Consider the following 10,950-nt stretch of genomic DNA (forward strand, 5'->3'; position numbering starts at 1 on the left):
TATTTGAAGAAAAAACTCAGTGATCATATTTTTCCATTATCTACTTTGCCTCCAGTTGACAAAAAGGGTAGTGTGTAGCTTGAACTTGAAACAATCTTGGAAAGAAGGGTGAGGAAAGTAGGGAACCATGCCTCTACTGAAATGTTAGTTAAATGGGTAGGGGCTGCCATTGAACATAGTTCATGGGAGTTGCTATGGGACCTTCGAGCTTCATATCCACATTTGGTGGGCACAATTCTGTGATGTGTCACAAGTGCCTTGTGGGCAAGGCCTTGAAGGGGTAGGGATTGTCACGGGTGCAATGGGCAAGGCGTGAGGAGGTAGAATAGAAGAATGGAAGTGCAGAAGGTGAATAACAGAATGAAGTCTTTAAGTGAATGGCACGTTTTGTCATTTATTGTATTTCATACTTTGCCTTTAGCTCTTTGTAACTCACGTTTCTGAGTATTAGAACATTACATTGTTTTTATTCTCCATGACTGCTTCTATAAAAGCAGGAGTGATCATGTAATTGGGCATCGAAGATTTTAGTGAGATCATTTTTGGAGGATGAGAATCCCTCAAAGATTCTCTATAAGATTTACCATGGAATCTTGATCATTCGTCTGTGAGTTCTCTGTGTGTGTGATTTGTTGATTTCCTCTGCGTGATTCTGAGTGATTGCTGTGAGGTTCTAGGAAGTTCCTTACAACCAGGAAGTATGAAGAGGCCTTAATTCAGAACTATACCCCTTTATTTACTCAACAAATAAAAAACAAAAACAAGATGTGATTATGCCGCATACTGACTTGGAAGAAAAGAAGTATGACACTGGTGAAAATAAATAGAATTCATAATTCTACTCCAATTAACTCTAAATTATAATGGGTATCGTTATATATCATACTCTCATCTCACTTTATTCTTAAGCACTTTTATCACTGTTGATTATTTTTTATTTTTAAGAAAAATCAAAAGTTGATGAACAATGACACCTAATTATAGTAGGATGAAAGAGTGATACATAAAATTTTCCAATAATAGCAGATAGAAAGGAAGATAGGCAGGACTATAAATGTATGAGTTTTATCAGACGAGCAGACCTCGAGAAAGAAAATGGAGTAGGAAAAAATAAAAAGCAAACCTAAAATAAATCCAAACAATAATAAGTACACAAGAATAGAAGTACGTACTGAATCTAAATGATAATCATTTCCATTAGCTGTGGTTCTATTGTAAATTACAGAACTTGGATCCTTTTGAATTTGTTCCCTCCACATCTAATCTCATCACCTTCGAACACCAGGCCCTCCAAGCAAGGAGGAAGACGAAAAAGAAAACCGGAACAAAGAACGAGAAAAAAATGAAAGAATTTGGAAGGGTATTTATACGGTACCTCCACAGGATATACAATAACATTATGCCGACTGCAAAACTTGCACTTGTTTCTTTCCTTTTTCTATACTGGATTCTGAAGATGATAGGTCACACACCACAGTCATTCATCATCTCATGTTGCAGCACTGAGGCCTTCCCTGCAATTGCAATTTGGTCCACATGCACATTATCTGCCTTGGAGACTGATAATGGGCCGTATAATAATCTTCTATGCAACCAAACTGGCAGAACTTCAAACTATGCACATACACAACCGGTTTTGAGCTGTTGAATTGCTCCACCCACATTCCCATGCTCACATCTTCCATTTTAAACATCTACACAAAGTTGTAACTATATCAAGAATCAGCAAGCAAACACACACACACACACACACACTCTTCATAATCAGCGTGATTTCAGTCACGTGTCATGGGGAGAGAGAGAGAGAGAGAGAGAGAGAGAGAGGAGAGTACCCTTAATTTATGCGTCTCAAATTCAGATACAATAAAGTGTGCAATGTCAGATGACAAAATATAGCCTGGTCCATTTGCATAGGGCGGATAATCTTCTTCTGGCCACTCCTGAAACCAACACCAAATGACAGAGATTTGGTAAGAGAGTCAATATTGAATGTGCATTAAAAAAATCTCAACAAAGTAACATATAATGTAGTGTAGTAACACAAGTAATTCTCACAAGTCCAAACTACAACTAGAACAATACTTATGTGAAACATGATTGAAATCTCCTCACAAACAAAACCCAGGAAAAAAATAGAAAACCCAAAAATTGAAGTCATGAACATTCCTATCTCCAACCAGTCCTAGAAGAAAAACAGGGCAAGTCATGGAACAGTTGGATGCTATAACCCGTAGAAGAACCTGACTGTGCCAGAGATAGAGAGTGTTGCTGTATTGCATTGAAATGCAGAGAACTTAAATTAAATTAGAAAATAGCATCCAAATAAGAATGCATTAAGTGAACACAAGTTAAATTATGCACACTACAGAACAATAAACTAGTTAATTATCCTTCTGGTACCAGAACCAATGATTTCTTCCTACCTCGTATGCTACTGCCCATTTGCCATAGCGCAAGGGCTTATGGTAGTAATTTATGTTTCCAATGTACAAGCTCCTACCCTCAGGCACTTTCTTTGCTTCATTAAAAACTGCATCGACTCTCACAAATGTGTCATCATCACACTTCATGATATACTTAGCAGAGACTACGCGAACCTGTGAACAGAAAACGACACTAAGTGTCATGATCTTTGGAGAATAACCTACAAGTTAATATTAAATTCTTCAATCTCTATTTTTTATTTTTCCCACATCTCACCCCGTATTCGCAGATGGCAACAGTTTTCAACACAACAAGATCATAATTATCCATGTACGGGACAATAACAATATCTCCAAAGAACTCTGCTTCTTTCTTCAGTTCAATATTCACTTCCTTTCTTGTGTGCTGTCAGAATATCAATTCGAAAGGTATTTAATAAACTCCAACTTGAATCTCGTACATCAAACCAAAACCATCAAAACTGCAAGTGCCAAAATTGTCAAGAATTACCAATGCTACAAAGAAGCGAGCTGCCACAATAGAAGACTTGATAAGCTTATGCTGCATCCAAGACTTCCTTACAGCCATCCGCTCAGCAAAATGGTTGCCAGCAGAAAGAATACCAATGAAAAGCTCTGCATCCTCATCTAGAAGTGGTGGAGCCTTCCATCTGTTTGAAAACTCAAGATGTCGCTGTGGAGAAAAACTAGGATGTGATGTAGGTAAAGAGGCAGCGTATACAGAGTGGATATCAACATCCCCAATCACTGATAGCCCAATGGCATCCTCCATACTAAATCCCTGTTTCAGTGAACAGACAATCTTAGAATAAATTCGCATTCATCCGGAGAAAAGCAAGTTGCAGGAAAATACTCACTGTACGATAAGGGAAAGAGGTGACATGCCTCCCATCAATATTAACATGATAACCCTCCAATCCAGCACTAAGAGTTAGAACAAATAGCTTGCCCTCTGCAAATGGATATGGCCAGTCAATAGTAACTGTTTTTGTTCGGCCTATTAGCCGATTCAACCACCATGTTGCCTTAGACTCCTCTGTTCCGTGTTGATCATCTCGAATCCACTTCTCACACTTCACCTGACCATCAACTGCAGCCAGTCAAAGGAATTTGTTGCTACCAGTATGAAAACAGATGAGGCAAGAGCATATTTTCCCGAGTATAAAGTGCCATTATTTGGTTGTTTTAGGAAAAAATTTAGAATACAAAGGGGATAATGCAAATTTGCAGAGAGCAAATGGCCAATATGATTAAAAAATAGTAATAAAAACATTATCAAAGAACAGAAGCCCCACAAAATCCTCAGTATGGAATATTTTTCCCCCAATAATACTTTAGAGTTCTAACATGATAGAAATACATGGTCGAATCTTGTGACCACCATGCCAACCCAGAACAGTTTTCCTACCAAGTAACCTATTATTTTTCCCTATCTTCCCTATAACCAATATAAGCATCACGTTACAGAGACGCATGTCTCTGCTTCAATTAATTATCAACGTGTGAAAATACTTCTGCTGCATTCTCATGGGCAATATTCTGAAGGCCACCTGGGGATGCAGGATACAAACCCAGTTGCCCTTCCCCATTGGTCCACCTACTGGCCAATCCCTAGTGTGGGCAAGGTTTGATTGCATGTCTATTGAGAGGTTCACAAAGTTTAATTGGCGAGAGTCCAGATTATAAATGAAGTGAGCTAAATTCATTTCCAGAAAATTTACTAAGAACAACTGATCAATTCTTTTTTTTGGAAAAGAAAACAACAGAATCATGAGGAATAGTAATGTACGCGGTAGTTTTTAAAAAGGGCAATGCTACTCAGCATCATTTTGCTCCCTCAAAGTTACCACTAGTGTAATTGCACTTTTCTTTTCTTTTTCTTTCAAACATTTTTTAAACATCTTTAAACATTTTAAAAAAATAAATAAATATACAAATTCACTAGTAGGCACCTCCTTAACCATTAAAAATAATAATAATAATAATAATAATAAAAGTAAAATAAATGCGCGGTCAAAATGAGGGTGCAAACTGATGGGGCCATTTAGCATCATTCTTTTAAAAAACTCTCATGAATACTGATCTCCAACCATTAAACGCTAGAAAACTGAACAATTTACATAAAACATTATGACAAAACAGCAAGACAGAACACATTATACTGAGACAAAAAAAAAATCTTTCTACAAATGCAGTAAGTCCGTTCAATTTTCATAATCGGGTTTCAAAGCCCCAACAAGAAACAATTTAGTTTCAAAACATAAAACAATCTTCCGACGAATATCAACCAATCACCTGTAGTTTCTTTACCATCCATAAATTCTTCACCAGTGGTAGGGATCCTTAACAAGCAACTACCACACTATTACAGTCTTTTGCGTCAAAATGACTTAATTCAATTGACCCAATAACTCAAGAAGATGCAGGAAATAAAACTCAGTAAAAAGCAGTTCAATTTCAAATACTACGTGCAATCAACAACAAAATCTTTACCAATCACTCACCGGTTTCTTCATCAGCCCTGGACTTCCACCCCTCGCACCTTAACGCTGACCCCCACTGCATCCTATAGCAAGTATTGAGCTCAATCACGGGCTTCCCGCTCCAGTCCCCTTTCAACCTCGGATTGAAATGCAAAATTCTAGGTGGGTCCTCGCCCTCAGCAGTCTTCAAGCCTTGCAATTCCACCATGAACTGCGACACCATCACCGAGTCTTTGTTGTTCTTCTCCATCGCTATCTTCGGTTCGTGTTCGACATGCGCCGGCCTTGGCTTCCCAACCAAAGTCACGTACGACCCCAATGTGAGGCCGCACGGCAGCACTGCGACTTGCTTCCAGGTCAAGAACTCCAACTCGGATAGCGAAACCGAATGCGGGCACCGCTCCACCGACCGGTTCTCGGTCTTGACGGTAACTTTTGTTTTTCCCGATTGGATATCTGCCCAGAACGTTTTCCCCACTTCCCAGGCCGCCCCCGCCGACTTGTAAAGTGCCGAAGCCCCGTCCCCACGACCCGAAATGAAAGTTTTGGGGTCGAACGCCAAGCCGGATAACATTCTGTACTCGAGAGGTTGAGACTGACTAGGCTGAGGAGAGTTAAGGGAGATAAGTTTATTGGGGCGTTCTTCCAAGTCCTCGTCGGACTCGAGCCGAGAGAGCCGTGAGAGAGCCTCCTGAGACACAGCACCGAACCCAGTCCTGAACACAAAGGGGATTTCTAGGAAGACCATAAGAATATACAAAAGACCCACTCCGATCACTATCTGAACCAATCTTTGCCTGCTCAGAGACACGACCATGTTGAACTTTTCCAGTTTTCCCCTCTTCATCCCCATTTTTTAACACAACTAAGCCCCGGAATCCAGAGGGGATCCCCAATACTCCACTGGGTTGAAGTCCGGAGTTTTTAAAACGAGAAAAAAATCACACAACGATATACATATATATATATATATATATATACACACACACATATATGAAAAACTACAAGGAAAGTAAAGAGAGGTAGGCTAGTAGCAATGGGCAGAAGCGTGCAGACTTGAGGGAAATAGAGAAGAAGTTCCAAGGGCTTCGAGAGAATTGGTATGGAGTCCTGAGACTTTTCAAATGGGAAAAGCAAGGCTGCAAGAGGATGCTGAAGAAATCAAGAAAAGAGACAAGACGGAGAATACACTCGCAACCAGGTGGTACTTCTTATTTATATATTTTTGGCAATGAGTGCGCAGTACTTTTGGTAAATGAACGAGATTAAACGAGACTATGCAAACAATAATGTCAGGTATAAAATATAAATCTCTCGTACAAATTGTGTACAAATTTTTTTTATTTTTTTTGTAAAAATAATTTTTTATATAAATTAAATTTATTATTTTTTTTAAAAGAAGTACAGCTCACTAAAAACTACAAATATTATTTATCTTTTCTTCCCGTATTCTCTATCGTTTGACCGAGTCGGCTAAAGTAACTACTGGCACTTAATTGACTGTCATTTTCCAATGGAAATTGGAAACCGTTATATATATATATATATATATATATATATATATATATATATACTGTGTTAATGAAGTTTTAAGACACTTTCTTGAAAAATTTTGATATGTAATTTTTTTATTTAGATTTTCAATATAAATAAGAAAATTTGAATAAGTCTCTTTGAATACATTTTATTTTAAAATTTATGAAAATAAATGTGAAGAATTAGATTTTGAGTAATGCTACATACAATCGTGAAGTATGCAAGTGACGTATAGTTATTTTGAAAAAGAGTGGCGTCTATTATTAAAAAATTAAATTTTTCATATGGGTCTCATATTAATGAGAAATGATAATTGCAGTCGTGAGTATGTAAGCAACGCGCAATCTGAAAAAAATAAATAAATACAGGATCCATATCCAAAAAAATTAATTTTTTTAATAATAGATCACAGTTTTTTTCAAAGCGACTGTATGACACTTGCACATTTCACGACTGTACGTAGTATTACTCTTTTTTAAGATATTTCTACTTTAGTTTTACTTGGATTTAAGTAGATTATTGGATCCCATAAAAAAAAAAAAAAAAAAAAAAAGAAGATTAGATTATTGAATGAAAATGTTGAAATAGTAAATTTTGATATACAAAACCTATTTTATCAGTTTTCTTTTTAAATTCAAGTTTTGAATTTCATAATTTTTAATATATCAATAATTGATATGTCAGTACATATTGTTAGGTAAGTAAAAATTATAAATACAAATAGCAATTTCCTTAACTTTTTTTCCTAAGGTTTTGAAAATCGGTTGAAATAAACATGGCTATATTTTCAAAAAATAACAACTTTTTTTACAATCTTATTTTAAATTTAGAGTATTTTCGTAAAATAGGGTTGTGAGAGTGTCCTTGCTTTACAAAAACTAGTGTCATAAAATTGTAAAACAGTTGATAACATGAATATCTCTCTTTAATTACTTTATATTTTCTTTTTGTTCAACTCACATATTATTGAATTGATATAATATTATTTATCAATTTTCGAACTTATTATTTAAAAAAATAAAGGTTGATGGAAGATACAATATCAATATTGTTAACGTCGTGTTTCGTGTGCTTTTGGGTAAGGTTCCAACAAATCAGCTCTTTAGAATTGGGCTTGTAAAAATAGAGAAGAAGACAACTGAAAGAGAATGGCTTTGGGGCCGGGAGTCTCCAATGCCAAAATTAGTATAATCTTTTGGAAGTTTATAAATAATGAAAGAGTTTAGTGATCATAGAGAGTTTCTCGTACCTCTAGATTGCTATTTATACCGGGAGTCTGGAGGGGACAGATCTTGTCTGACCTCGTGGAGTCTATGTCATTTGTACTGTTCCTTTTGTCAGAGTTCTTTCATGCGACATGCCTATGCAACAACGTCATTAATGTGACGTATAACTCGGGTAATTGTGTCATTAATGTGGTGTGATTCATCGATTCGTTTACCTTCGGTGGTCCGTCAATATCCCCATGTCAGAAGATTAAAAGTTCTCCGTCTTTTTCGTTCTGTCCTGTACAAGTTCCCATGAGAATAGTGTGGCCGAGCAACATCAGGCATGTCCGTCCCATCAGCCATCATTGTTTACTTTTCCTTATAGGTGACTTGATTCATGGATAAGTTTGGGCCTTGAGGCCGAGTATCGGGTCGAAGCCCAATAGGCTTGTGAAACTGGAAAAATCCCCTTACAAATATGGTATAATGATAATAAAATAAGAGTATATATAGAGCATAACTATTTACCTACATGGATCCTAATTTATAACCAACTTAAGATAAGAATCAAAATATGTCTATTTAACACGATACCAAATTATTTGCCACATGAAAAATTGAAAATAAAGAAATTTGAATATGAATTATTTTTATAACCTACATTTTTGCTTATATGTGCTCTATGTAAAAAAAGATAAACTTTATATATATTCAAACGAGTGGTAGAGTTAAACACAATATTATTATTATTTTTAAACTCTCTGCAATAAAAGAGATGTCTCTTTATTTCTTGATAATGTCTGTTACAATCTTTGGCAACACTTGGAATCGTGTCTACTGATTTTACTTTTTTTGTCAATTGATCATACTCCTTCGTAGACAAGATGATTCTAAACTAATGTAATGTAATGAATTTAGAGGTTAGTCCTTTATGTATAAACTTTAATATCATAAAAATCAAGATTCATCGCTAGAAAAATCAAAATTGAAAAAAAAAAAAAAAAAAGCGTTATCTTTTATCTCGGATAAGATTTTTAAGAGTTTGTGTCCAAATTTTAAAATTTAGAATGGAAAAAAAAAATATGTATATACAAAAATGAATACTACAACAAAAACAAATTTTAAGAATTTTGTAGACATCTTTATTTACTTAATAAATATCCTAGAATCTATCATATATATATATATAGAGAGACTATAATCACAAATAGATTACACAAAAATAATTCTACAAACTGATGTGACATGATATGCTTCGTCAGATTGTAAAAATATTTTTATTGTAAAGTAGATCTAACAGATTACATGAAGTTACGTCAATTTATAAAATCACTTTTGTATAATCTCTTTGTGGTTGTAGCAGTATTCATATATATATATGAGCTAAATCTTCAAATATGGGAAAAATATTTTTAAAAAATCAATTATTTTATTTCATCATATATATCAAAGTCAACTCAAGCTTAATTGATATTAGTTTCATCAAATTAATCTTTAAAATTTGATAAAAAATATATTTTTTTCATAAATCTAAAACCTCCATAGCTATAACTACATATTGGATTAGTAATTGAATTAGTCAAAATAATAATATAATATTATTATTTTAATAATAATAATTTTAATTTATTTTTTTATATTTTACAATTACACTAACTATATATTAATTAATAATTAATAATTTAAGTAAATAAAATAATAATTATAAAATGTGAATAGATTTATGTGTATACCAAATCTAATACGATGATTTAAAAAAGAGCAATGCTACACAACCTCCCCAACTTCTATACACCATCTTTTTTTAAAATCTTTATATTTTTTAATATTTTTTTAAAAAATTTTTTGAGTTTATTCTTTTTAAAATAATTTTATTTTTCTATTTATTATTCATATATTAAAAATTTGATGAAAGAAAAAAATAATAAAAATTAAAAAATATGTGATGTGTAGAGATTAGAAGGTTTAGAGGTTGTGTAGATTTTTTTTAAAAAAAACAATCCTTTCAAATTTTATTAATAATGTGAAAAGACTGATATCAGTGATCTAAAAGGGCATTGCAAGAATTTATTAACCTCCATCTAATATAGATTGCAAATAATACAACATGCCAAAAGGGGAAATTTCCTATGTAGCTTAGCTAAATTGCCAGACGGCGAAGCAACTAGGCAAGTACCTACTTTGGTACTTACTCTAGCGAGTGGGAATCAAAAGGGCATTAATAATGTGAAACGTTTCTCGAAAGCTCCGTCCGATCAAAACTATTCAATGCACTCGACTTATTAGTCGGTGTTTATGAGGACCTCAAACCATAGCTATAACTTTTGTAAGTCTAATCTAATTATTAGATTTTACTATTAAATTTTTTATTTATTTATAATGTAAATTGACTCCGTTTAAATTTAGAAATAAATTAAAATGATTTTAAATAAATTAAATAAAATATTATTAGAATATTATTTTTAATATTATCATTATTTTAAGATTTGAAAATTTGAAAATATTTTTTATATTTTATATAAAAATTTAACAAAATTATAATGATAAAATAAGATAAGTTGGTGTGAATTCTGGATCTAATAAAGATTTATTCATTATCTGAATAAAAGACGTAAGCCTTCTTAAAACTGTATATATTATTTCTCAAAATGTTTAAATTATTTTACTTCTTTTCAAAGGATATGATTTAATTATGCAATGCCTTAATCATGTACAAATTATTTTCTTTAGAGTAAGCAAAGTATTTCGAGGAAGATAAAATATGTCAAAAGTGCTTGGATATAAATTTTATTCTTGATTTAATAATATTTTTTTTAAAATTTTATTGTCTTATTTATCAATGTGGTATAATTTATGTGAATTTCTCTCTTAATTTCATTAAACTAAAAAATGATACATAAGGAGGGGGTGAAGTTCTCAGCAATCGCTCCAAAAAGCAATAGAAAATAAAGCAAAATGGTGAACGGATTTATTTAGGACCAATTTCTTAGTCCCTACCCCTATCCTACGAAAGGATGCCATTTTATAAAAAGACAAAAATATATTCACAAAAATACAAAAGTTGGAACCACCGTTGGAGACGATGGAACCTCCGTTGGAAGCAGTGAAGGTACACTGTCACATGTTGTCTGAAGATGATTTTTGGAGAGGTCCACAATCCCTCTTACAAGATCACTGGTTAGGAAAAGCGGTAACATAGGGTAGCAGTCGAAATCTAAGCCGAGTCGCCGACGACTGGTCAACACAGCCAGTGGAGGCGCGTGTAGGACACGCGACACC

The 10,950-nt window shown here is 33.8% G+C and overlaps 1 protein-coding gene across 2 annotated transcripts; it reads right to left on the reverse strand.

Annotated features, from left to right (window-relative positions):
• Window positions 1–1,172: 1,172 nt before the first annotated feature.
• Window positions 1,173–6,094, reverse strand: LOC108990149 (hydroxyproline O-galactosyltransferase GALT6-like). 2 transcript variants are annotated; one of them, XM_035694252.1, is made up of 7 exons: window positions 4,949–6,094; window positions 3,302–3,534; window positions 2,935–3,225; window positions 2,701–2,829; window positions 2,424–2,597; window positions 1,833–1,940; window positions 1,173–1,694 (listed from the first exon to the last, which is right to left on the reverse strand). In XM_035694252.1, exons 1-7 carry the CDS (start codon window positions 5,778–5,780, stop codon window positions 1,485–1,487), a joined length of 1,977 nt encoding a protein of 658 aa, XP_035550145.1. In that variant the 5' UTR covers window positions 5,781–6,094; the 3' UTR covers window positions 1,173–1,484. The 2 variants fall into 2 exon arrangements, with proteins under 2 accessions (XP_035550145.1, XP_035550146.1); XM_035694253.1 differs by lacking the exons at window positions 2,424–2,597; window positions 2,701–2,829.
• Window positions 6,095–10,950: the final 4,856 nt, after the last annotated feature.

The sequence above is a fragment of the Juglans regia genome, chromosome 9 (genome assembly GCF_001411555.2).
Source record: "Juglans regia cultivar Chandler chromosome 9, Walnut 2.0, whole genome shotgun sequence".
NCBI classification, from domain to species: Eukaryota; Viridiplantae; Streptophyta; class Magnoliopsida; order Fagales; family Juglandaceae; genus Juglans; species Juglans regia.